We start from the raw sequence: 25,634 nt of genomic DNA, 5'->3' as shown, positions 1-25,634 counted from the left end.
ACATTAAATTACAGAAAACTTGTAATACATTTTTTTCTCTGGGAAAGTTTCATGGTGACATCTGCTAGTTAAAATTTTTACCCTATTCACCTGTAGTGTCTCGCCTTAAGAATCAATATCGGTTCTTCAAAATTAGAAACGATATAAAAATCGAGAAATCGATATTTTCAAGCCAGCCCTGATGACAGTCTCACCGAGTCTGGACTGCAGCGTGGCGACGCACTTCTCCAGTTCACGCTGGGCTGTTTTGCTGCTCTCCAGCGACTGCAGCAGGTTTGGCAGGTTGATGACGTTCCCTCTGTAGTTCATCACATCTGTGGCGTTTGAGCGACGGGCCGACCCTCGCTCTTTGCTGGGCTGTCCCGGCAACATCGCTTTATTCCCTGAGAGGAACATGCAGTGACATTTTTAGAATGCTATGGACAAATGTGTTTTCATGCATTGCCAGATTGCGTAAAAGCACACACACACCCTCAGCGCTGATGCTGTCGTCTGTCTGATCACAGTCTGACCAGCGGCCGCACAGATTCCTGTAGAGACAAAGCCCACCGACCGCAGCCCTTCTGACCAGATCCTGCGCCTGAGGACAGATGGGAGAGCACTCTTCAGATATACTGGTTTTTTACACAAGTATCTAAACATTTTTAAACATTTACTTGAGATGGACAATGACTTAAGGCTTGTTTTCTGAAAAAATAAATAAACTATCAACATTTTTACTTAGCGCAAACCCTCTTTGGTTTAAAAAAAAAAAATTTACTTTTTATTTTTACTTAAGACTTTATTTGTTTTTCTTTCAGATGCAAAATTTGTGGCTGGAGAGTATTTAAATACATTAACATAAGTTTGTGTTAGTCAGTTCACTGGTATTTTCAGCACTATTACTGCCCAAAAAAAGCATGTTGTAACCCATTTTGCGCCTGACATGACACTGACCTTGCAAATTCTCAGTAAATCACCCGTGCAACTTTACACTGCCATTATTATTATTATATCTTAATATGTCATTTTGCTTCTCAAGTAAATGTATCTTGATTTAGGCATTTTTAGATATTTGTATTGGAAAACAAAAAAAAGGTAAAACCTGCTTTTTTCCAAAAAGAAATATGACTATATAATAATAAAAAAATATTATTATTCAAAATATTATTTAATTTAATTTGAATATTATAAAAATAAAACAAATTAATAAAAAATATTATTATTACTTTTTTATTTATAATTATTTTATTCATATAATTACTATATAATATTAATATACATCAATATAATTATTATATAATAATATACTTATACAATTACTATATTATAATATTTTTAGTTTATTATTTTAATAAAGCATTAATATAAGAATTGATCAAATCAATAAATATACTAACATTGCAATAATATTATTTAAAAACAAGCATTTAATAATAATAAAAATAATAATAACATTTATTACAGAACTACATTAAAATTACAATACTAACATTTATGTATATTTCTTTGACTTCAAATGTTAAACCCTAGAGCTTTTATTTGGCAGATTTCTAAGAAAACATCTCTGAGGGAATGAAACCTGAGCGTGACTGAGAAACAGGCCAAGAGACAGCAGGATGTTGAGCAGATCTGCTTCCCGAAGACTTCCCGTCAGCTGCCGGTCAAAGAACACGCAGGACAGGAGCACCTTACGAGGAATCTCAGCGGTCCAGCCCTGAGGACAGTCCTTCAAACACACAGAAACAGATGTGAGAGGAGAAACACTGGACCCGTGGCTCAGATCCGGGCAGAAACGTGAGCTCTTACACCGTCTTTGGACGCCTGGTTGTCTGAGGCGCTGCTGCTCTGCCCGTCTCCTCCTGCGCTCACAGTTTTGCTCTCTTTTACAGGCTCACACTGTTTTTCAGCCGGTTCAGTATCATCCATCAGAATGACGTCATCTGCGTCTAGCTCCTCATCCTTCTCTTTCAGTTTTTTCTTCTTCGCATCGATCAATCCTTTCTTTTTTCCCGGCTGTTTGTCTGATGTTTTGGGCTCATCCTCCTTAAGCGAGAAAAAAAAGTTACTGGATTTACATGCTCTATTTACATAAACAGTTGATGTTCTACATAAAGCAGTGGCCAAAAGTGATGTCTGGAGGGGATTTTTTTTTTTTAATGACCCTGCAAGTTTAATGTAATTTTTTATATTTTAAATGAGGCAAAATTAAATCTGAAAAAAAATATTTGAAAAAAAAAAAAAAAAAAAAAAAGGCAATAGACTGTCAATGGAGGGACAAAAATCGCTCAGATTTCATCAAAAAGATCTTCATTTGTGTTCCGAAGATGAACGAAAGTCTTACGGGTTTGGAACGACATGAGGGAGAGGAATTAATGACAGAGTTTTCATTTTAGGGTGAATTATACCTTTAAAAAATCTAATACAAATAAAAACAAAATGACTAAAACTTGAACTAAAATTACAACAAAAACAGAAAATCTAAAAATAAAAACTAATTCAAAATATTAATAAAAACTGTTATACAGGTGAAACTCAAAAAATTAGAATATTGTGCAAAAGTTCATTTATTTCAGTAATTCAACTTAAAAGGTGAAACTAATATATTATATAGACTCATTACATGCAAAGTGAGATATTTCAAGCCTTAATTTGTTATAATTTTGATGATTATGGCTTACATCTTATGAAAACCCCAAATTCAAAAATGTTCATAAGCTGTAAGCCATAATCATCAAAATTATAACAAGTAAAGACTTAAAATATCTCACTTTTTAGTTTCACCTTTTAAGTTGAATTACTGAAATAAATGAACTTTTGCACAATATTCTAATTTTTCGAGTTTCACCTGTAGTATGGTAATGAGGTCTAGTGTACCATGGGAGTGCTGTTGTCGTCTTTGACGCCGGTCAGCGGGACGCTGGGATCCTGAGGCAGACGGCAGAGACACTGATACAGCTGAAGCCCAAAGTCCCTCTGGAGCATCTCGCTGAACATCTCCGCCATCAAGCTGACCTGATACAGAACATGAGAACCTGATTACATCATGTCTGAGCCAGTTTACTGTAATACACGTACTAGATGCATTATTAATAGTTTCAAAATTGCTGCATTTAACGTGTGTAAGCGCACACACACCTCACAGCTGTCTCGTGTCTGAAGGCTCTGAGGCTCCAGCATTGACGACAGAGACACCACAGACAGATTCAGCCCATCGGAGGGGTGAAAAACCACAGACGGACCTTCGGAGAGCAACAAATCATCCTGGAAGACAGGAAAGAAAACAGATAAGACATCTCTGACGTGATTTTATGGATAATGTTTATAAACTCAAGCATAATTGCAGTCAGTACCAGCTGTTTTTGTTGCAGTTTTGCCCAGTCTTCTTCTGCTGGCTCTAGATTCCACACATCTGGCATCAACACCACAACGGTCTCCATTTTATCTCCTGAAAGATATCTCAGCTCCGCCATCTTGTACCTTTGGAGAGGGAGAAAGATATTAAGAGGCATTTAAGGGAAATTAGCACATTACTAATGAATATGTAAAAGACACAAGGTGACATATTTCTTTCATTTACATAGTGAAAATATTTATCTAAAATAAAATTGAAAACCTTTTTGGGAAATTGTATTGAAATATCTTGGAGAATGTTTGGGATTTGACCTTCCATTTTCATCAAGGATTTGCCTATTAGGAGATAAATCTGAGATTCCTCAGATTAACAATAATGAGTTTTCCCTTGTTACTGTGGGTGTAATTACGGCAGTACGATTGATACTTCGATTTTGGAAAGATATTCAATGTCCTTCATTAAAAATGTGGATTGAAATTATGATTGAGAATGTATCATATGAAAGAATGAATATAATTGACTATATGACTAATACTAATAATATGACTATAATTAGTATTATTATTTATTATTATTTTGTTTGTTTGTTTTGTATAAAGGGTTTTTTATGTTTAAAAAAAAAATATTATTATTGTTTGTTTTGGTATGTTTTGTTATGTATAAAGAAAAACTTCATTTATAAAATAAAATTTAAAAGAAAACATTCACTGGGGTCTGAAAATTTGGAGTCGTAAGATATTTTTTATGTTTTAGAAAGAAGTCTCTTCTTCTGTTCACCAAAGCTGGATTTATTTGATTACCTATATTTAAACTGTAATTTATTCCTGTGATCAAAGCTGGATTTTCAGCATCATTACTCCAGTCTTCAGTGTCACATGATCCTTCAGAAATTATTTTAATATGATGATTTGCTGCTCAAGGAACATTTATTATTATTATCAAAGTTGAAATCAGTTGTGCTGCTTAACATTTTTGTGAAAAACCATAATCCTTTTTTTCAGGATTCTTTGACGAATAAAAAGTTTAAAAGAACAGCATTTATATGAAATATAACCTTTTGTAACATTATAAATGTCTTTACTGTCACTTTTGATGAAATTAAATCTTCCTTGCTGAATAAAAGTATTAATTTCTTTGAAGAAAAAAAAAGAAAATTAATTCTTACTGAACCAAAACTTCAGAACTGTAATTTTTTTAAGGAATTTTCGACATACGAAACTTCAGAAACTTATAAATGCATAGTTGAAGCAAAGTAAAAATCAATATACTTTGGCAAGACTCTAGTGCAACATGACTGGATTAAAGTGAAATTAAAAGTGAAGTATGCAGACCACTGCGTGCAGGATGAGAGATCGACAGAGGTTTGCTCCTTTATGCAGCGGACCGCAGTGTTGACCAGCGTCGAGCTGTCCTTCGCTGGGTTCGCTCCGTCAGCTTCAGGTGACCAGAGGCCTCCTGGGAGCCGCAGTTCGCCTCCACTGTCCACCAACATGAACTACACCACAGAGAAAGTACAAATGAACTCGCTTACCTTGACCATTAAGGAGAATGTAACATATTAATGAGCGATACAGAATATTCAGTAGAGCAGTGGTTCTCATCAAGCTTTTTGACTCGAAATCCCACTGTTAAAGTTAAGGTAAAACATTTCCTCCAGTATTTCTGCTATAATTATGATAAAGCTGCATGTTTGTTATCTTTTTTCTAAATAGAAACAAACAAACAATAGTTACTGGGGGGGGTTGGGTTAATATGATTTCTTGATTTTATGTATTTCTTTTTTTTAAGCATTTTAAATCAATTAAATTATTGTAATGCATTTATGGGGACCTATTCTGCTCTTTTTAAAGTCTTGATTTTGTTTTTGGGCTCTACAAGAATAGGTTTTCATGCTTGAATGTAAAAAAATAAAAAAAACCTCCCCATATTCCCCATTGTTGCAGCTCGTCTCTTCCCAGTCTGTCAGTAACGCTCTGTTTAGTTCCTGTCTCTATGAAGCCCCTCCTTCTGAAAAGCACACTGTGCTCTGATTGGTCGGCTGGAGCAGTGTGTTGTGATTGGTCAAGCGCTTCGAGTGTGTTTGGGAAATGTCCCGCCCCTTACTATAACTACCAGTTTAACACACTACTAACTAACTCAACCAGGCCCCGCCCCTTTATTCTGCGTATTAATTATTTAAATGAGGAAAATTGTGACGTGTTCGTTCCCGAAAGAAACTCAAGACTACAATGGAGGCGTTTCAGGGAGTTCAGAAACACTGACACTGATATAGAGAAGAACTGGAACTTTGCAGAGCTTTTTCATGTTGAAACAGCAACATTACACACTAAAGCATAATACGTCCTCATTAATATTAATTATTAGTGATATGAACAGTGATATGATTGTAAAGCAACTTGTTGTTGTAATATATATTAAGTGAATCAATTGGAAGAGGTGCCCTGGTTGAGAATCAATGATGTGATGGAACTTGATTTTTTTTAATATTAGGATTTGATTGGAAAATGAGAGTAGGCTGAGATATTATTCAGGGTTCCCACCTCGGTTAACTTCATATTCAAGGACCTTTCAAGGACTTTCCAGGTCCAATACCCTCAAATTCAAGGACTTAATGTGGGGACACATTTCACGTGAGAGCAAGGTTACATCGTGTTACCTTGTAAGATTCATTGTTACAGTTTTGCACGCGTAAACGTCATGGCAACGTACAACACAAAGTACCTCACGCGGGAAACACTTAACGTAACGCGTAAATGCGCGTAACTAACGTAAATCAAGCAAGCTAGTGCTATAGGCCACGAGGTGTTGGTGAAATAACACATTAGCGGACCGGAGGGAATAATATGGAATTTCTTCCAGAAAACTTCTTGCACAAAATTTTTTCAAGCACTTTCAAGTTTATTTTCAAAAACTTTCCAGGGCCTTGAAATCTTTTTTTCATATTCAAACTTTCAAGGATTTCAAGGACCAGTGGGTTCCCTGATTATTGCTTGATCCTATTTATTCCACCAATAAAGCCTCGATTACATCAGTCAGAAAGAAAAGTCAACCAGAAGTCAATATTACAGATTATGAATATTATTATTTTTGTCTTTCTGCAGGTGTTTATTCCTAATCTTGTACACATTTTATTCCTAAAAAAAATGTTTGAACATGGTTTTATCGAATCAGTTCTGGAAACGTATGTAAATTAGTGCATATTTAATCAGATAATACCTGATTTGCATACTTCAACTTAACAGAAAACTTATGATATAAAACAACTATCTTAATGTACTGTGATAATCAACTGGGTAAGTTTAGTGATCTCCAGAGCCGGACAGTAACTGAGTACATTTACTTGAGTACAGTACTTAAGTACAATTTTGAGGGATCTGTACTTTACTCGAGTATCATTTTTGGGGAGTACTCATGACTTTACTCAAGTACATTTGAGAGGCAAATATTGTACTCTTTACTCCACTACATTTCTATCCATAACTGTGAGTACCCGTTACTACTTCTAAAAAAAAAAAAAAAAAAAAGGAAAAAAGAAACATCTCGGAAACCCTCTCAAATGTGATTGGATTGTGCAGGCGCCACTGATTGGGACAGCCTATCAGCAATCACCTTCAGCTTTCCATGGACGAAACAATGGATGAAGACGCAGCAGGTCCATCCCGGAAGCAATATTTTTTTTCCCAGGATGGTAGGGGAAGACTCATGAATATTCATTAGGGAAGTCATCCCTGATTGGTCTTAACCCCAGTGACGGGTAGGTTTAGGGGCGGGGTTATGGAGGTCATAAGACCCCCAGTGACGGGTAGGTTTAGGGGTGGGGTTAGGGGTAGGTCATCAGACCAATCAGGGATGACTTCCCTAATGAATATTCATGAGTCTTCCCCTACCATCCTGGGGAAAAAAATATGGCATTCCGGGAATGTGCCAAGCCGTGGCCCCACCTCGCCAGACTATTTCAATTTTTTGAACAAGTTAATGATAGTTTTCGCTTCAAGTATTTGCTGTGTTTACCAATGTAAGCACTGTGGCAGTAGTAATGCAATATTTAGAAAATGTACTCTTGTACTCTTGATACTCAAGTACTTTTAAAGGGTTAGTTCACCCAAAAATGAAAATTCTGTCAGTAATTACTCACCCTCATGATGTTCCAACCGCGTAAGACCTTCGTTCATCTTCGGAACACAAATTAAGATATTTTTGATTAAATCTGAGAGTTGTCTCACTCCTCCATAGGCTGCTATGTGACCGAAACTTGCCGGCCCAGAAAAGTTATTAAAGAGATCGTTAATATAGTCCAAGTGACTCCAGTGGCTCAATCTTAAGTATATCAAGCGACGAGAATACTTTTTGTGCGCAAAAACAAACAAAAATAACGACTTTATTCCACTTTTCATTTCCTTCTCTCTGGGCCTCGTAGTGTTTTTGCGCTGCGCGTCTGTGTTGCACGTCATCACGCATCACACACATGACCGGCGTCGGCCAATAGTGAGCCTACGTGGTGACGTGTAACACAGACGCGCTGCGCAAAAACACTACGCGAACCAACTAGAGGTCCAGAGAGAAGGAAATGAATAGTGGAATAAAGTTGTTATTTTTGTTTGTTTTTGCGCACAAAAAGTATTCTCGTCGCTTGATATACTTAAGATTGAGCCACTGGAGTCACTTGGACTATATTAACGATCTCTTTAATAACTTTTCTGGGCCAGCAAGTTTCGGTCACATAGCAGCCTACGGAGGAGTGAGACAGGGCTCAGTTTTCATCAAAAATATCTTAATTTGTGTTCCGAAGATGAACGAAGGTCTTACGCGGTTGGAACAACATGAGGGTGAGTAATTACTGACAGAATTTTCATTTTTGGGTGAACTAACCCTTTAAAAACAATTACTTTAGTACTTTTACTTAAGTAGACATCTGACTATAGTACTTTTACTTGTACTTGAGTAAAATTTAGCAAGGGGTATCTGTACTTTTACTCAAGTAATGAAGCTGTGTACTCTGTCTGCCTCTGGTGATCTCTATTAGTTAATATTTCTACCTAATTGACCTGTGGTGTCTAGCCTTAAGACAGTCCATTTTGATTTCATTCTAGTCTTTTTTTAGGAATGACAGCAGTTCAGTAGCTTCATGGGACGTCCCATGAGCTCAGATGTTCTTACTTTGAGAAGTGTAGTGGGATGTACAGCCTCCTTCTGCATCTGACCATCCTTTGAGAGATTACAACACTGTGAATACAAGTCCTCAAGGCACGGCATAGAAAACAACAGAACCTGCAGAGAAAACAGAGCAATGCGTTCAGGAGAGTGTGAGTGGCCACATGATCAAAAAATAAATACCGTATATACCCGAATATAAGACGAGGTTTTTGTCCTAAAAATAGGCTGAAAAATGTGGGGTTGTCTTATATTCGCGATATAAACAAAATCACGGGGGAAAGGGAGAAAGAACAACGGCATTAATATGAAATAGTGACTAAAACGCGACCCATTAAGACAAAACCAGCTTTCCCTTCCAATATGTTAATCTGCATAAAAGATAATGCACAAAAGTTAATCCGCGCGAGACGCAGAGCAAGCGAGCGAGTGCGCGAGAGAGAGAGGTGCGCGCGCGAGATGCAGAGCAAGAGAGAGAGAGAGAGAGAGAGAGGTGCGTGCATGAGACGCAGAGAGAGAGAGAGAGAGAGAGAGAGAGAGGTGCGCGCGCGAGATGCAGAGCAAGAGAGAGAGAGAGAGAGGTGCGCGCATGAGACGCAGAGAGAGAGAGAGAGAGAGAGAGAGAGAGAGACGCAGAGCGAGAGGGAGAGAGAGAGAAAGGTGCGCGCGCGTGCTGGAAGAGAGAGAATGAATTATCACTGCAATTTTCAAATTAAATTATTTTCTGTTGAAAACCAGATTTTTTCCACAAAAATCTCTTTTTGTCCCAAAAATAAGTCTGGAAAATGGGGGGGTCGTCTTATATTCAGGGTCGTCTTATAGTCGGGTATATACGGTAAAAGAGACACTTGTACCTTAACAGCGAAAGTGTCATCTGTGGACTCGCAAACATCTGCTTTTGTTTCCGTCTGGTTTGATCCTATGTGAAAGTGACACGGTCCTCTCAGAGGAAGGGGCTGGTTGAGCGGGAAGCTCTCGGTCCAGGACAGCTGGAGGTGGAAGAGGTTAGGGGTCAGGTGCAGGTGTGGGTACCGACGCTGAAGCTCCAGATAACCACAGGCCTGGCTGAAAAAGTCAAGAGGAAAAGACAATGAGTTCACGGTTCATCATTTCATCAACTCACCACTGGTGGTGGTTGAGGAGAGATCCCCTGATATGATTGTAAAGCGCTTTGGGTGTACAATAGTACATATGAAAGCGCTATATAAATGCCTCATTCATTCATCAGAACGTCCACTTACGTGTCCCTGGAGAAGCAGGAGAATAACGGCGCTCTGTGAGTGGTTACGGAGCTGCTTTTTTTGGGCACTTCCTCCGCCCTCCATCTTTTGCGTTTTTGGTGCATGGCGTCCGATCCCCACTGCCCTCCGCCGCCGTCCTCCCTGGAGGACACACGTCAGCGTGTTAAAAACAGGACAGTCTTACACAAAAACAACAGATGAGGCGCTTAAATCAGTTCATTTAAACCAAAAATTGGGCAGGAGTATATGAACGGCATACTAACTACAAAGTACAGTAGAAGTATGCAGAATGAATTCAATACTTTTGTTTCAGCAAAGAAGCATTAAATTGATCAAAAGCGTCAGTATAGATATTTATAATGTTACAAAAGATTCTATTTCAAATAAATGCTGTTCTTTTGAACTTTCTATTCATCAAAGAATCATGAACAAATGTATAACTTTTCCACAAATATATGAATCAGTACAACTGTTTTTAATATTGATAATAATCATAAATGTTTCTTGAGCATCAAATCATCATATTAGAGTGATTTCTGAAGGATCATGTGACACTGAAGACTGGAGTAATGATGCTGAAAATTCAGCTTTGATCACAGGAATAAATTACATATTAAACTATATTCACATAGAATAAATTGTAATATTGCTGTTTTACTGTATTTTTTATTTATTTATTAAATAAATGCAGCCTTGGAAAGCAGAAGATACTTTTTTTTTTTTTTTTTTTAAACATTAAATAATCTTACTGACCCCCAAAACTTTGAACGAATTTTGTGTGTATATGAATATATGCAATTTACAACAGAACACACTGCATGAACTAATGCATCCAACAATGCAATTTGCAACTTGACCTCACATTTCTAGTCTGATAAATGATCCGGATGTGTCAACCTCTATTTTGACTCATTATCATCAAAAATTCTATTAAAACAATTTAATTCAAAATGCTAAATGATATGGGTAACACTTTATTTTGATGGTCCCTTTTGAACATTCTGTTGACTATAAGTAACTTTGCAACTACATGTCAACTAACTCTTAGTGTACTGTCTGCTTAATATGATAACTCTTTATTGTGAAGGTCCTCCAACAGACACTCTACTGACTATAAGTAACTTTGCAACCACATGTCAACTTATTCTAACCCTAACAGTCTACTAATACTCTAATAAGAGTTAGCACACATGTAGGTGCAATGTTACTTCTAGACAACAGAATGTGTTAAAGGGACCATCAAAATAAAGTGAAACCCAGATATGATAACTGGATGCAGTGGGGTCATGTGACTTCAACAATGCAGCATAATGCAGTACACAGTATAGACAGACTACACAGGTCATTGTGTCTCACCAGCGTCCACCTCTGCGTCCTCCCATGATCTCAGGGTGTCTCTTCCGTCCTCCACCCCAACCGTCGAACGGGCCGTTCCAGGGCATCTGCTGGTGATGGGACATCTGGATCATTCCACCTGTGACATCACACAGCGTTCATTATGGACAGCTCCTCACATCAGTGCTATTTCAGTATTATTCATCAAACCGTTTCAGACACTGAGAGAAACTCGGTGATGCTGCAATGTATATTATGAGAAAAATGTGTGTTTTTTTAACTTGGATGCATGTAAATCAATTGTAAGAGACTCCAAAACAAAATTAGGAAAATAGCATAATTGAGGCACTTTGTCAAGTGTTTTTTAATAGTTTTAGTTAACGATAACAACACTGCGTCACGTACCAGGGTTCGGCTGCATGCTGGGAATCAGCGGTGGTATTTTGGGAGATTTCAGCAGGGGTTGAGGTTTGGTCCCTAAAATGCCAGGCTTCATATTGGTCGACATGGACGGCAGCAGCGGAGGGGGAGACTTGAACGGCTGACAGAGAGAAACCCGGAGAAAGAGACTGAAGATCACGTATAACTATAACCTGTTAATTATACACTCATTCATTATACTCTTAAGAAATATGAAGTAACTTTACATGCTTCTAGTAACTAAATATTTTACCAAAAAACTAATTTTAGATAAAAACATTTCATTTCATTTCAGCAACACACTAAGGCTTTCACTTAACAGATATCACTAGTTTATATAAATGTTAATAAATATATTACAATTATGCCAAAGTTCCAATATTAAACTTTTTCTAAAAAATCCTCAAGTTTCTTGAGCATCAAATCATCATATTAGAGTGATTTCTGAAGGATCATGTGACACTGAAGACTGGAGTAATGATGCTGAAAATTCAGCTTTGATCACAGGAAATATATTCACATAGAAAACAGTTCTTTTTTTGTAATAATATTTCACATTATTACTGTATTTTTTATCAAATAAATGCAGCCTTGGATGGTAGTGTATGTTTAGTGCAAATTCACATTTCTATGCTCTAAATAAAGTGTCTGAGGAAAAGCTAGGATGATTCTTAAGAACATGCCTAGGCCGTTGCCAGAAGCCTGTGATTATAGTTTATAACGTTTTAAATATATTTTATATATCGTTATATAAAATAACGATATTTTTCGTACAAAAACGCATTGCTTCACTTCAGAAGGCCTTTATTAACCCACTGGAGTCGTATGGATTACTTTTATGATGGATGGATGCGCTTTTTGGGCTTCAAAAAACAAGGTACCCTTCACTCTCATTATAAAGCCTTTTTGAATATAACTCTAAATGTGTTTGGCTGAAATATACTATATATATATATATATAAATCATATACTACTAGGATGGCTTGAGGGTGAGTAAATTATGGTATAATTTTATATTTTGGGTGATCTGACCCTTTAATGTAAAGAGGGACCAAATATTTCAACAAACTGTAGATTTCTACAATACAACAACTTCTTAAGGACATGTTATTAACATATGAGCTCAAGACGTTGCTCCATACCTGTCCGTTCAGGGTCTGGACTTTCTGTGCCGTCCAGCTGATGGGTTTCAGGGGGTCCTGAACCGCTTTCACCAACACTTTCTCACCCACCAGTGGCATTCGACCCACCACAACACTGCGGCACAAACCACAAACCTCAGATCTCACATCAGATTATGAATGATTCATGCAGAATAACACAAACACACAAACCTCATTGGGAAATGAACCTCCTGATCCACAATCCCATGATGCTCCTGCATCTGTGTGACCACCCCGGTAAACACACGTTGCCTCATCTAAACACAGAATCATTCAGCGTTTACACAATAAAACATGAGAACGTGTATCTTGTTCTTATGCACAATAATATTGAACAGATTCCTCTCGTATGTACCTGTGTCTCCATATCAGATTTTCCTTTCTCCTTTGCATGCAAAAGAAAGTATACTGAGTGCTTCGGGACACGTGCGTACACAATATAAATGCATGAATAAATGAATGTGCAGTGATTTGTCTGCTTGTGTAGGTCAACAGCAGCATGTGTGATATTTACTTCCTACTGCATTAGCATTACAGTAATGGCAGTTTAGAGCGGTTTTCCCGAATCCGCAGATCTTTATTTTAGACGAAACTGTTAGACGAGATATTAAACAACATGAGGCGACATTTAAAAGGTAAAACTTACTTGTATTGTGTGTTCGTGGTCTTATTTTCCTCTACGTTGATGCTTTTGTTTGTCTTGTGTCAGTTCTTCTTCCAACGGGCGTTTCGAGCGGCAGCGCCATCAACCGGTAAGCCAGAGTAACTACAGGTGAAACGCCTTAAATTGCGTTCGGTTGAAAATACAACATCAGAGATCGCACAAAAACATTAAATGTGACGTAAACATTCATAGATAGTTTTCTAAACTTTGTTATTCTTCATAGACGGTCGTATTCGTATTAAAGGCACGTCGTGTGGTTTGACCTGCAGTTCCCCTCCAGTGCCATGAGTGGCGCTGTGGCGCAGCGGGTTCAATGTCTCGCTCGTCTGTCTGTGCGCAAACACACGTGTGAAGATGGAGGAGGATAGACTACTTTTTCATGAGATGGGCTTAGATGATCGGCTATTAAAGGTAAAATATATAGTCGTGCTAATAATATAAAGTCTGTCCGCCTCGAAATACCAGACAGCAGGATATCATCAGTTTGTTTTGTGCCGTTTGTATGTATTTAGTGCCTGTTACGACATTATATTTACTTGCTAACATTAGCACTGTCATTTCTGAAATAGAATAAAATAGATCTCTTATTGGATCTATGCAAACATTTCCTTCTTGTTTAACAGATTCATAAATGCCTTTCTTGTATATATGTATTTAGTTATATGAATACCATAGTTCCTTCCAAAATACTATAATTAGTACAGTAAAACTGTGGGAATATGTACACATACACACACATATGTATTAGTGCTGTCAAGTAGATCTAACTTAAAATACTTTGTTTACATAATATACATATGGATATATATATCCCATATATATGGGTATATATGGGATATACACACACACATATATATAAAAATATATTACTATATTTATATATATATATATCAAATATGTATGTCTGTGTTTGTGAGTGTATATACTGTATTTATGTGTGTGTGTGTGTATATATATATATATATATATATATATATATATGTATGTATGTGTGTGTGTGTGTGTGTGTGTGTGTGTGTGTCTGTCTGTGTCTGTATACTGTGTATATATATACAGTATATAAACAGATATATATTTATCTGTGTTTGTGAGTGTATATACTGTATTTATGTGTATATATATATATATATTTATAGAGAGAGAGAGAGAGTATATAAACACACACACACACACATATATATATATTTACATGTTATGTAAAAAAAACGTTCGACAACACAAATATGTATATATATATATATATATATATATATAATTAATTTCTGATTTTCAGATGTGCTCACATGATTTGTGTTACTGCATGTTGATGTCTCAAATCACATCCCATTTACTCTTGTATTTTAGTGCTGTCAGTGTCCACTTGTGATCAGATCATCTTCAAGGGACGTTAAGGATGCATTAATTAGTGCTGCTGTTGTGTTTCTCAGGCTCTGGCTGATCTAGGCTGGTCTCAGCCCACCCTCATCCAGGAGAAAGCCATCCCGCTGGCGCTGGAGGGGAAGGATCTGCTGGCCCGAGCTCGAACCGGATCAGGAAAAACCGCAGCCTATGCGGTCCCACTGATCCAAAGAATCCTCACGTCCAAACAGGTGATGTGCGGCTTTTATTCATTTATACTAAGTTTATGCTAAGCCTCAATGACAGAAATAAGTAACATTTGTTGTCACTGGTGTTGTATGTGTGCCGTGAGCAGACTGTACGTGAGCAGGCCATTAGAGCTCTAGTCCTGGTCCCGACTAAAGAACTGGGCCAGCAGGTCCAGACCATGATCCGACAGCTCACTGCGTACTGCGGCAGAGACGTGCGAGTGGCAGACATCTCTGGGAAGGCGGATCTATCGGCACAGAAGTCAGTACTACAACAAATCACTTTATCAAATCACTGGACTGAGCATATTTGCTAAAGGAATTATATCTATATCTAAATTACTTTCTGAACTAATTTGGTGTTTATAAATCAAAGGAAACATTATTTCAACAAAACCACGTCTGAAGCCTGGGAGATTCAAAATATTGAATGCAAGAAGTAAAACTCAAGTTCAGTGCTATTTAAGTGTTATTTATATACTGTTATAGTATTTATTAATATTTTGAATTACCATTTATTAAATATTTACTTTTTTTATTTGAGTATTTTTTGTACTTTTGTCATTTTTATTATTATTGTTTTTAATATTACTATTTAGGTTTATTCTTTTTTCAGTTAATATCATCTAATATTTGTATTTTATTTAATGTCAGCTTTATTTTAATTAACAAAAATATTTTCAATAGTTTTAGTTGTAGTTGCCCAAGTCTTGATTTTGTTTATGGGCTCTATTAGAATAAGTTTTCATGCTTGAATGTTCAAAAAACACATTATTTTCCCCATATTCTCCATTGTTGCAGCTCGTCTCTTCCCAGTCTGTCAGTAACGCTCTGTTTAGTTCCTGTCTCTATGAAGCCCCTCCTTCTGAAAAGCACACTGTGCTCTGATTGGTCGGCTGGAGCAGTGTGTTGTGATTGGTCGAGCGCTTCGAGTGTGTTTGGGAAATGTCCCGCCCCTTACCATAACCGCCAGTTTAACACACTACTAACTAACTCAACCAGGCCCTGCCCCTTTATTCTGCGTATTAATTATTTAAATGAGGAATATTGTGACGTGTTCGTTCCCGGAAGAAACTCAAGACTACAATGGAGGCGTTTCAGGAGTTCAGAAACACTGACACTGATATAGAGAAGAACTCCTGCCGGAAGGACTAAAGAAAGATGATCGCATTAAAGGACCCCTTTAACGATAATAACCATGCTCAAGTTAAATCAGGTTCATTCAGGAGTGGGTTTAATCTCATTAAGTCTCATTCAAGCTCATTTAAGCTCTCAAGTCTCATTCTAAGTGCAATTTAATATTGATTCCAAGAAACATTTACAATTGTTTGTCTTTCACAGGCCTATTTTAATGGAGAAGCCAGATATTGTGGTGAGCACGCCGTCCCGTGTTCAGGCTCACATCAACGCCCAGAACATGCAGCTGCACACTTCATTAGAGATGCTGGTCATCGACGAGGCGGATCTGCTCTTCTCGTTTGGGTTTGAAGCAGACCTTAAAAGCCTGTTGTGGTACGTGTTTGATTAAAACAGCTTGGCCCTGTTTCCACCTGGTATTAAGATGCGTTTTGCTCGATCGGATCACAAGTGGACGACACTAAATACAGGTGTAATCAGGGTCTAAAACATTTTGAGCTTGTCTACTTTCTGCCACTTCCAGAGGGAGTTGAAAACACATTAGACTGGATTGCTTTCGTAGTGTAAACGCTCATGTGGTCGAATGTGTTCAAACAGCCACTAAAGATCGCCTTCTCTCCGTCTACTGACCGAATGAGTGAACATTATGGGAAGTGCGCTAGTTAGACGGGATTTAAACTGTCGGCTAAAGACCCAAGTTTGGTTTGAAGATGAAAAATGTACCAAACAATGTTCTCTCACCATTCCTGATTTCTAACACACACTCACAGCGTTTGGCTGTAAAAGCAGAAACTGAAGCTGATGCTCTCCGTAAGTTTTTCCGTCGTCTTCAGTCGCGTTCATATGTAAATTGGCTGAGGACAGAAATGATTGAAAGTGGACAAACGAGACGGATTAAAACACCAGGTGTAAACGGGTATGTGTTTCTTGTGATCCAATCAACCAAAACGCATCTTAATACCAGGAGTAAAACAGAGCCCTTGTGATATGAATTACTTGCATGTGTGAAAAGTGTGTCTTGTTAGCTATATTAATTTGCAAAACCATGTTTTCCAGAAAATTAAGTCACATCTGACTATTAGTCGGACCGGGTCAAAATTGCATTGAGAGAAAAAAAAAGTCGTATTTTATTATTACTTTCAAAAAATAATTTAAAATAGTGGTTAATAAAACAAATCATTTACAAGCATTAGAAACTTATCATACATGTATTTTAGTTTCCCTCACTCCACAACAAATCCTTTCAATTTAATGGGATTCAGAACAGGAATGAAAAATATAAGTATAAATCAAACATAAATTATAGCGGCATTCATTATAAACAACATTTATTATAAATGTCAAGCTTAAAAGATTTTATTTAAAGTGAAACTGAAACTACCGGTGTGTAAGAAATGTGCTATTCAGATTAGCTTGTGCTCACGTGCGTATTTGCGTGCTTGATCCTAATTGCATTATATAAGTCACAGCACGTTTCAGATGATAAATAAAACATGACTTATATTCCAGAAAATAGTTCATGCAGCAACACCTTTTCGACACAACCCAAAATTGTGCACAGGAAGTTTTGTATAGGCAAACATGTCACTGTTTATAAGGTACAACACCTAGTCCATCAAAGAAATGAAATCCAATCCAATCTGATCAAAATGCATTGAGTTTATGTTGCTCTCCCTGAGGAAGGCATGGGCCGAAACGCGTTGGAGAGTTTTTAGATTTGTTGTATGTAGCCATCTGATAATAAAGGCTTTTTAATTCGAAAGAGTGCCATGGTCATCTTGAAGTTTTCTATTAAAAACCCTAGACCATAGAGCACCTTGACTGGACACTTCTCCTTAAAGGGGTGGTATAATTCCCTTTTCACAAGATGTAGAATAAGTCTCTGATGTCCCCAGAGTGTGTGTGTGAAGTTTTAGCTCAAAATACCCCACAGATATTTATATATAACATGTTAAAATTGTCACTTTTTGAGGGTGAGCAAAAACGCACCGTTTTTGTGTCTGTCCCTTTAAATGCAAATGAGCTGCTGCTCCCGGCACAGGGGGCGGAGCTTCAACAGCTCGTGTCCTGAAAATTTCAAAAACTTTTAGCCTTTTATGTTCAAACGCAGTCAGACAAATATAGAGAGACTCAAGAAGAAGTGACAACATGTAGAAGCAACAGGACATTTCTGAATGGTTAGTTGATAAATTTATGTAGCTTATGTGTCATTGATTAGCATATTCTGTCTTGATAATCTATAAATCCTGTTCCGGGGGTGGGTTTATGTAAATTTTAGGGTTGGTGATGTCACTAACCCTGGAGGAATGTGGTGTAGTCTCTACCAGCCGTTTGTTGTAGTCCTTAAAAAGCGATTTCTGTAAAAGCAAATATCTCCCTTTGCTTTGAACTTTGAGCGTTGTAACTTTGCAGATGTTTTTATGCTCAAACAGCAACATTACACACTAACTAAAGTTAGAAAAGTGAAATCATAATCAACCACCCCTTTAAGATGTGCTCTCTTCTATTGGACTTTGTTACAACATCTAGTATTTGTCTGTTCCCCTCTGCAGTCACTTCCCCAAGATCTACCAGGCGTTCCTCATGTCGGCGACGCTGAATGACGACGTTCAGGCCCTGAAAGAGCTCGTCCTCCACAACCCAGTGAGTGCAGAAGCAGAGAAGCGTTAGCCGTGTGTGTGTGTGTGTTGTCTGGATCTGATGGTTGTCCTGCTCCTGCTGTAGGTGACGCTGAAGCTCCAGGGTTCCCAGCTGCCCGACAGCTCTCAGCTCCAGCAATACAGCGTCCGGTGTGAGGAGGAGGACAAGTTCCTGCTCATCTACACGCTCCTGAAGCTCGGCCTGGTTCGAGGGAAGTCCCTCATATTCGTCGGAGATGTGGACCGCTGTTACCGGCTCAAACTGTTTTTGGAGCAGTTCAGCATCCCTGCTTGTGTCCTGAACTCTGAACTGCCGGTTCACTCCAGGTAGGAGAAGAGACTGTTTTCTTAAAGCTGCAGTGTGTGATTTCTGCACCGTTAAAAAGTCCTGCTGCTATTGGTCGAGTCAGCAGTTTTGTGTTGAGGCACTTCCAGGGTTATTATCATGAACTAAAACTATTAAAAATGATAGAAATAAAGCTGAAATATTTTATATATATATATATATATATATATATATATATATAATTTATTTAGTGGAAATGACATTAACAGAAATCAAGAATTGCCTATGTAAGATTTTTGTAATAAAATATCCAAAAAACACTAGCATGGTGTTATATATTTTGTGAAATAAGCTATTTTTAACTAGTGTAACGTGCCGTGTCATTGCGTCGCCTGTCAATGACATCATGCCCTCAGTTTCCAGGTTTACTTCCGTAGAAACCATGGACACACCAAAGATGCTTTAATATATTATGGGCCAGATTTACTAACAGCTTGTGCCAGCGCAAACCCTCAGTTGGCTTTAAAAAACTACTGTCAGGATTCACTAAAGACACACAGTGAGAAATGTAGGAGTTTCCCTTTTAGACGCAAAATTTATGGGAGGAGAGAAATTAAATGAATCGGGTGATTTACTAAAGTTTGCGCTAGTCAGTTTACTGGTATTTGTGCCATTATTTACTGCCCAAAAAAAATAACTTCTTAAAGGGGTGGTTGATTATGATTTCACTTCTCAAACTTTAGTTAGTGTGTAATGTTGCTGTTTGAGCATAAACAACATCTGCAAAGTTACAACGCTCAAAGTTCAAAGCAAAGGGAGATATTTGCTTTTAAAGAAATCGCTTTTTAAGGACTACAACAAACGGCTGGTAGAGACTACACGACATTCCTCCCGGGTTAGTGACATCACCAACCCTAGAATTTACATAAACCCCGCCCCCTGAACACGATTTATAGATGATCAAGACAGAATATGCTAATTAATGACTAGAAGATAACTACACATCAGCTGCATAAATTCATCAACTAACCATTCAGAAATGTTGACTACATGTTGTCACTTCTTCTTGAGTCTCTCCATCATTGTCTGACTCCGGTTTGAACATAAAAGGCTGAAATTTTCAGTGCATGTGTGTGTGAGGTAAAAGGACATGAACTCTTGAAGCTCCGCCCCCTGTGCTGGGAGCAGCAGCTCATTTGCATTTAAAGGGACAGACACAAAACGATGTGTTTTTGCTCACCCTCAAAAAGTGACAATTTTAACATGCTATATAACAATATCTGTGGGGTATTTTGAGCTAAAACTTCACACACACACTCTGGGGACATCAGAGACCTATTTTACATCTTGTGAAAAGGGCATTATACCACCCCTTTAAACTAGACGCTAATTTTGCGTTGCTCTTGGTAGATTGTGTTGGTCATTATGGAAATGATCTGGCTGTATCTGTGTTTTTTGATTTACAGTCAGTAGATCACGTGTAGAAGTAAAATGTATCAGGCTCTGGGCCGTGCAATGTTTGTTTTTTTAAATATTTCCTGTTATAATACTTCTTGCTGATGTATACAATGCCATGAGGTTGGAGAAAAATAATATTAACCAGTAATATCTATAAATATTATTGTTGTGAATATTGTTTAACTCAAATGCATCACATCACAGGTGTTAAATGTGTTTAATGCTGTTTCATGTTGCATTCGATGTACTTACAGGGATACATCACTGACTAGCATTAAGCTTTGTATCAGTAGAAACCCGGTAGTATTTTCGAGTGACCGTGCTTCCCTCCCTCATGTCCCCCTGAGACGAGAGATTTCTGTATTGTGTGTCTGGAAACAAACCTCTGATGATGCAAAAATCGTCATTTATCATCATCTGAGGCTCTTTAGTCCAGAGGCGAGAGACTCCAGCCAGTAGGAGGAGCTCGTCCCGCATGTCTTCAACCCGCCCATAGGGGGATCTCACATTAAAACGCCGTCTTTTCAGTTTCGAGTCGACTAGTAGCCTAGCTGTATCATTTCTCCCGATACTGCCCTCTGTAACCGGGAGGCGTGGCTTGGGAGTGTCCTCGTAGGGCAGCGAAGCAAGTGCATTCTGGGAGTTGTTGTCTTTCATCCACATGAGCCAAAAATAAATTTTCTGGCTTTTCTCAGTCTAGAAGGCACCAACTTCTAAAATAATTTCACATTTCTACAACATAAATGACACGATGTAAATACACATTCATCTTTCCAGCGGTGAAATATCCCTTTAAATCAGTTTTTATCTCGGTTGGTTTTTCAGGTGTCACATTATCGCTCAGTTTAATCAAGGCTTCTACAATTACATCATCGCCACAGATGAACAAGGACTAGAGAATCCCGTTGGAAGTTCCCAGAAAACACAGGAGAAAGGAAAGAAGAAAAAGAACTCCGGGAAAAGTGGAAAGTATGAGTTCCCTGCTAATGAAATGCATGAAACATTTAAAATATGAAATATGATTTCTTTTTTTGATAACGGTTGGTGTGTTAAAATGGTTTCAGCTTTAAACATTTATACTGAATTTTGTTTTGTCCTCTCAGAGGCAAAGACAAGGAATACGGCGTTTCCAGAGGGATCGACTTTCACAATGTGTCTAATGTGATCAACTTTGATTTTCCCACTTCAGTCGAGTCCTACATTCACCGCGTCGGCAGGTACACCGATGATTATTATCCCACTTTATTCAAATTAATGAAACTTATTTTTAATAGTTTTAATTTTAGTTTAACAACAATAATATTTTTACTTATAGATTTAGTAATTGTATGTGCTTTTGTCATTTTATAGTCTATTTTTTATTCTATTTAGCATGAATTTATATTTTTCAGTTTTAGAAATTTTAGCACTTTAATAACAAACTTATTTTATTTCATTTAGTTGCTATTTTTAATTTTCATTTAAGATTTTGTTTGTCTTTCATCTAAAAAAAAATATTTTATTTTATTTCAGCTCGATTTAAATTAACTTAAATTATTTCTGATAGATTTAGTTAATACTGATACTGATTTATTTTTATATTTTCATTTTAGTAATTTTATGTGCTTTTGTCATTTTTATAGTCTTTGTTTTTTAAATTCTATTTAGCAATAATTTATATTTATATCAGTTTTAGACATTTTAATACTTCGACAAACTTATTGTATTTCATTTAGTTGCCATTTTATAATTGTATTTATATTGCAGCTACATTTAAATGAACATTTAGATTTAATTTACAATAATACTAGTTAATCCTGATTTTCCCTGCTTCCCTTTAGAACGGCTCGTGCGGATAATCCCGGCACTGCGCTGTCCTTCATTTCTCACACAGAACTCCCAATGCTCACGGAGGTTGAAAGCGCTCTTTCTGGAGGTGAAAGTCTCCGGCTTCAGAGGATATTTATTTTAACATGGTCGCGAGAACTACATCAGGCCTGCTTGTCCTCTTAAAAACCTAATATTATAAACTCACATTAAAAAAAAAATTATAAATAAAATGATGGTATTGTTTAGAATAGCACCCCTTTAAATATCTTAAATATTTATTGTATATTTGTTGCAGATATGAAGGAAAAAAATAACAAATTTGAATAATTAAATAAATAAATTAAAATAAATAATAAAATAAAATAAATTTGAATAATAAAATCTCTGTTTTCAGACACAGAGTGTGTTTTGAAGCCGTACGGGTTCAAAATGGAGGAAATCGAGGGATTCAGATACAGATGTCGGGTATGTTTGTGTCCTCTTATAGCACCGAAGCTGTATTGTGGTTTGGTTCACCTGAAGTCTCTTGTATGGTATAATTTACCCAGGATGCCATGAGATCGGTCACAAAGCAGGCGATGAAGGAGGCCAGACTGAAGGAGATCAAACAAGAGCTGCTCAATTCAGAGAAACTCAAGGTTTGTGCTCTTTAAACACGGCTTATTTTAACCTCATGTTGATGGACCGTAGTAACTAACTTCCTTTATCTGACAGACGTATTTTGAAGACAATCCCAGAGACCTGCAGCTGCTACGACACGACAAAGACCTTCATCCTGCCGTCATCAAACCTCACATGAAGAACGTGCCCGAATACCTGAGTAAGGAGTGATGGCTTTTTGATTGATCTATATATCGGACGCACAGACAAATGGATCTCAAATGCAGTTTTCATGTCCGTTTCAGTCCCGGCTACGCTGAAAAGTCTCGTCAATCCTCTGAAACAACGGAGGAAAAGGAAGTTTAAAGCAGGTGGCATGATGCTGAGCAGCTTTAAGGTGACACTCGTTCATTTACTTCAACACTTTCGAAACTCTACGTAACACTACATACATATTAACTACTTATTGATATATTTAGGGGCGGGCTGCCCCCGACCAGACTAGAATTCCTTCATTTAATCCATTAGTTGACTAGTCACACGTTTATGATATGTGACCCGCTCTGGCGAAATGAGTCGGAAGTCGCAACGGTCCATTTTAAGATATGGGCCGATTATGTGGAAAAACAATGAAATACATTTTTTTTTTTTTGCTAATTTCAAAGAACATACATTAAAAAATAATCTCCCAAAGTTTCGTAGTCCAGATAATTGAGTAAAGGTATTTAAATGACTATTAAAGTTTATAAAGTTTTACTAAATTCACTGGAAATGAACATTGCTTTTCTCAACTCCTCTCGTCACCTCTGAGCATTTCTTTCTGACTTTAGTACATTTTTGTACAAGTGCCTTTTAAATTATTTATTCAAATAAAAACTTTAAAATAATTTGAGCTTCAGCCTGGTTTAATAGCATTTATATATATATATTAATGTCTTTGGTCAAATTAAGCTGTAAAATAAATAGTTTATCCCTTTAAATGCAATGGATTTTGAAAGATATCAACAAAAAAACGGGCAAAAAACTTTAAAAGCGATTTTCTCAGGTTTACAATTGGAAAAAGAGGGCAGACGACCATAATTCAAATGTGTATATCTTTACAACCATTCAAGGTATGCTTAAGCTTATGGTCTCCTCTTTCCATTTAATACCAAAATCTCAATTTTGAAATTTGGGTCACTGTGACTCATTTTGCTGGATCAGGTCACATATTAATTTAATTACTTAACGTTACATATACTGGGGTGACATCGGAAAATGGTTTGAGTTTCAGGGCTGAGAAAGAATATTATGTGTAACATTTAGGGATGCACCGAATATTCGGCCACCGAAAATTTTCGGCCGAAAATGGCCCAAAAGTGCATTTTCGGTTTTCGGCCTAAAGACTTTTATCACCGAAACAATACGGCCGAAATGTTGTGATGACGCAAACAGCAGACACCGCGACCTGCACGTGCTTGTCTGAAGCAACATTACATATCTGCGGTGTGGACGTATTTAAATATATCTAAGAGTGACCCACGGACAGCGATTTTCAAAACACAGACATCCCAAGTCTTCCGGAAGTTCCGGGAGTCTCCCGCGTATTGATACCGGCTCCCTAATGCCCGCAAATTAGTTTAAATCTCCCGGAATCGCGAGCGAGCATGAGCGCGCATACGTAGCGCGCGCGGCAGAGAGAGGGAGCGAGAGACCTTTGCGTGTGTGTGCAGAGCAGCCGTCATTTCTCAGAGGTTTACCTGAGCTGTTTATGGTTTTTGCAACTCACGTCCATGAGCATATAACTGCAGATATTATTTTGGGCTATGGCAGTATTGACCTAAATGCACTTTGTTTTTATGAGAGAACATTTCATTTTTAAACCTTTCTCCAGGCCAGTAGGCTTTTACATTATTATTTAATGTACACATGAGTGGGGTCAAGTTAAACATTTAATTTTATACTTTGCAAATGCTAAATAAATATTTGCATAAAATTTTAATGGATTTATTCTTTGAAACTTTAATATTAATTTATGCAATTGCAATGCCTTGATTTTAGTAAACTTAGTACACAGTCATAGCCATAAATGCAATGGTACTAACAATAATTGGCATAATTTCTTTCGGTGTTTCGGTTTTCGGTTTTCGGCCTTGGTTTCCTCTTTTTCGGTTTTCGGTTTCGGCCAAGAATTTTCATTTCGGTGCATCCCTAGTAACATTGCTGACATTGTTCTGCATTACAGAAAAATACAAAACCATAATAATCCGGTTTATAATAATTGCTTAAGTCTACTACTTGCGTTTCAAATGTTTATGATATGTTTATGATGTTTAAGGTCTGCATGACTTTGCCACTTCCTGTGGAGTTTTTTAATTTTTTTCTGCGACCAAGCAATTAAAATTGGCCCTTTCTCAGTGACTAACGTTTAGTCGACTATTAGGAGGCAGCCCTAGATATAATAATGGCATATTGGTTAATTAAGAGTTAGATACTTAATAGGACTTGAATTGTGCATAAAAACAGCTCTGAATCAATCATTTTCAACTTTTGTTGCATTTGCAGACGAGTTTCAGAGGCAAAAATCCACTGAAGAGTTTTCGCTACACAAGGAAGAAGCGCGGTGAAAAGAAGACTGGGAAAACCTAACAGCTTCAGAGACATTGGGATTGGATTGGGATGTTGAGGAATCGTCCGGACACTTTGTAAACATGCAGTGAACTGTGTTCATCCTGTCTTCCTGCATGTTTGAAATATTCCTTGTGAATTTTGATCATGTAATATTGTTTCATTAATACTAACACTCTACTTCATAAAGTGTCTCATGTTCTG

The 25,634-nt window shown here is 37.3% G+C and overlaps 2 protein-coding genes across 3 annotated transcripts in view; one reads left to right on the top strand and one right to left on the bottom strand.

Moving 5' to 3' along the window:
• ccar2 (cell cycle and apoptosis regulator 2) overlaps positions 1 to 13,398 on the bottom strand; it is a 15,999-nt gene extending 2,601 nt beyond the window's left edge. The window contains exons 1-17 of one of the 2 annotated variants that reach the window (XM_084104292.1): positions 13,291 to 13,389; positions 13,000 to 13,029; positions 12,816 to 12,901; positions 12,624 to 12,738; positions 11,467 to 11,602; positions 11,083 to 11,200; positions 9,727 to 9,867; positions 9,340 to 9,550; positions 8,492 to 8,602; positions 4,666 to 4,829; positions 3,333 to 3,459; positions 3,118 to 3,243; positions 2,857 to 2,994; positions 1,789 to 2,025; positions 1,562 to 1,708; positions 472 to 580; positions 195 to 383 (exon numbers count right to left, since the gene is read on the bottom strand). In XM_084104292.1, the coding sequence (XP_083960418.1) occupies positions 195 to 383; positions 472 to 580; positions 1,562 to 1,708; positions 1,789 to 2,025; positions 2,857 to 2,994; positions 3,118 to 3,243; positions 3,333 to 3,459; positions 4,666 to 4,829; positions 8,492 to 8,602; positions 9,340 to 9,550; positions 9,727 to 9,867; positions 11,083 to 11,200; positions 11,467 to 11,602; positions 12,624 to 12,738; positions 12,816 to 12,901; positions 13,000 to 13,011 (2,167 nt within the window). In that variant the 5' untranslated portion in view covers positions 13,012 to 13,029; positions 13,291 to 13,389. Of the gene's footprint in view, positions 1 to 194; positions 384 to 471; positions 581 to 1,561; positions 1,709 to 1,788; positions 2,026 to 2,856; positions 2,995 to 3,117; positions 3,244 to 3,332; positions 3,460 to 4,665; positions 4,830 to 8,491; positions 8,603 to 9,339; positions 9,551 to 9,726; positions 9,868 to 11,082; positions 11,201 to 11,466; positions 11,603 to 12,623; positions 12,739 to 12,815; positions 12,902 to 12,999; positions 13,030 to 13,290 lie in introns of both variants that reach the window. The other variant, XM_084104293.1, reaches the window with a different exon arrangement.
• ddx56 (DEAD (Asp-Glu-Ala-Asp) box helicase 56) lies at positions 13,359 to 25,634 on the top strand. Its single transcript, XM_084104294.1, has 15 exons — positions 13,359 to 13,396; positions 13,532 to 13,719; positions 14,736 to 14,897; positions 15,002 to 15,156; positions 16,236 to 16,406; positions 18,584 to 18,674; positions 18,756 to 18,997; positions 21,240 to 21,383; positions 21,518 to 21,631; positions 22,235 to 22,329; positions 22,618 to 22,688; positions 22,772 to 22,861; positions 22,938 to 23,043; positions 23,129 to 23,220; positions 25,368 to 25,634. The coding sequence occupies exons 2-15, from the start codon at positions 13,663 to 13,665 to the stop codon at positions 25,449 to 25,451; spliced, it is 1,674 nt and encodes a 557-aa protein (XP_083960420.1). The 5' UTR covers positions 13,359 to 13,396; positions 13,532 to 13,662; the 3' UTR covers positions 25,452 to 25,634.

Source organism: Abramis brama (genome assembly GCF_963993115.1).
Source record: "Abramis brama genome assembly, chromosome: 25".
In the NCBI taxonomy this organism is placed as follows: Eukaryota; Metazoa; Chordata; class Actinopteri; order Cypriniformes; family Leuciscidae; genus Abramis; species Abramis brama.
Note: the sequence above shows the minus strand (reverse complement) of the source record. Positions and strands in the feature narration are given on the sequence as shown.

What these genes read in the sequence shown, in the direction of transcription:
- ddx56 (XM_084104294.1), top strand. Translation starts at nt 13,663, where the DNA reads ATGGAGGAGGATAGACTACTTTTTCATGAGATGGGCTTAGATGATCGG. An exon ending in TAGATGATCGGCTATTAAAG is followed by an intron (nt 13,720 to 14,735) that starts GTAAAATATATA and finishes TGTGTTTCTCAG; the next exon opens with GCTCTGGCTGATCTAGGCTG. An exon ending in GAATCCTCACGTCCAAACAG is followed by an intron (nt 14,898 to 15,001) that starts GTGATGTGCGGC and finishes TGCCGTGAGCAG; the next exon opens with ACTGTACGTGAGCAGGCCAT.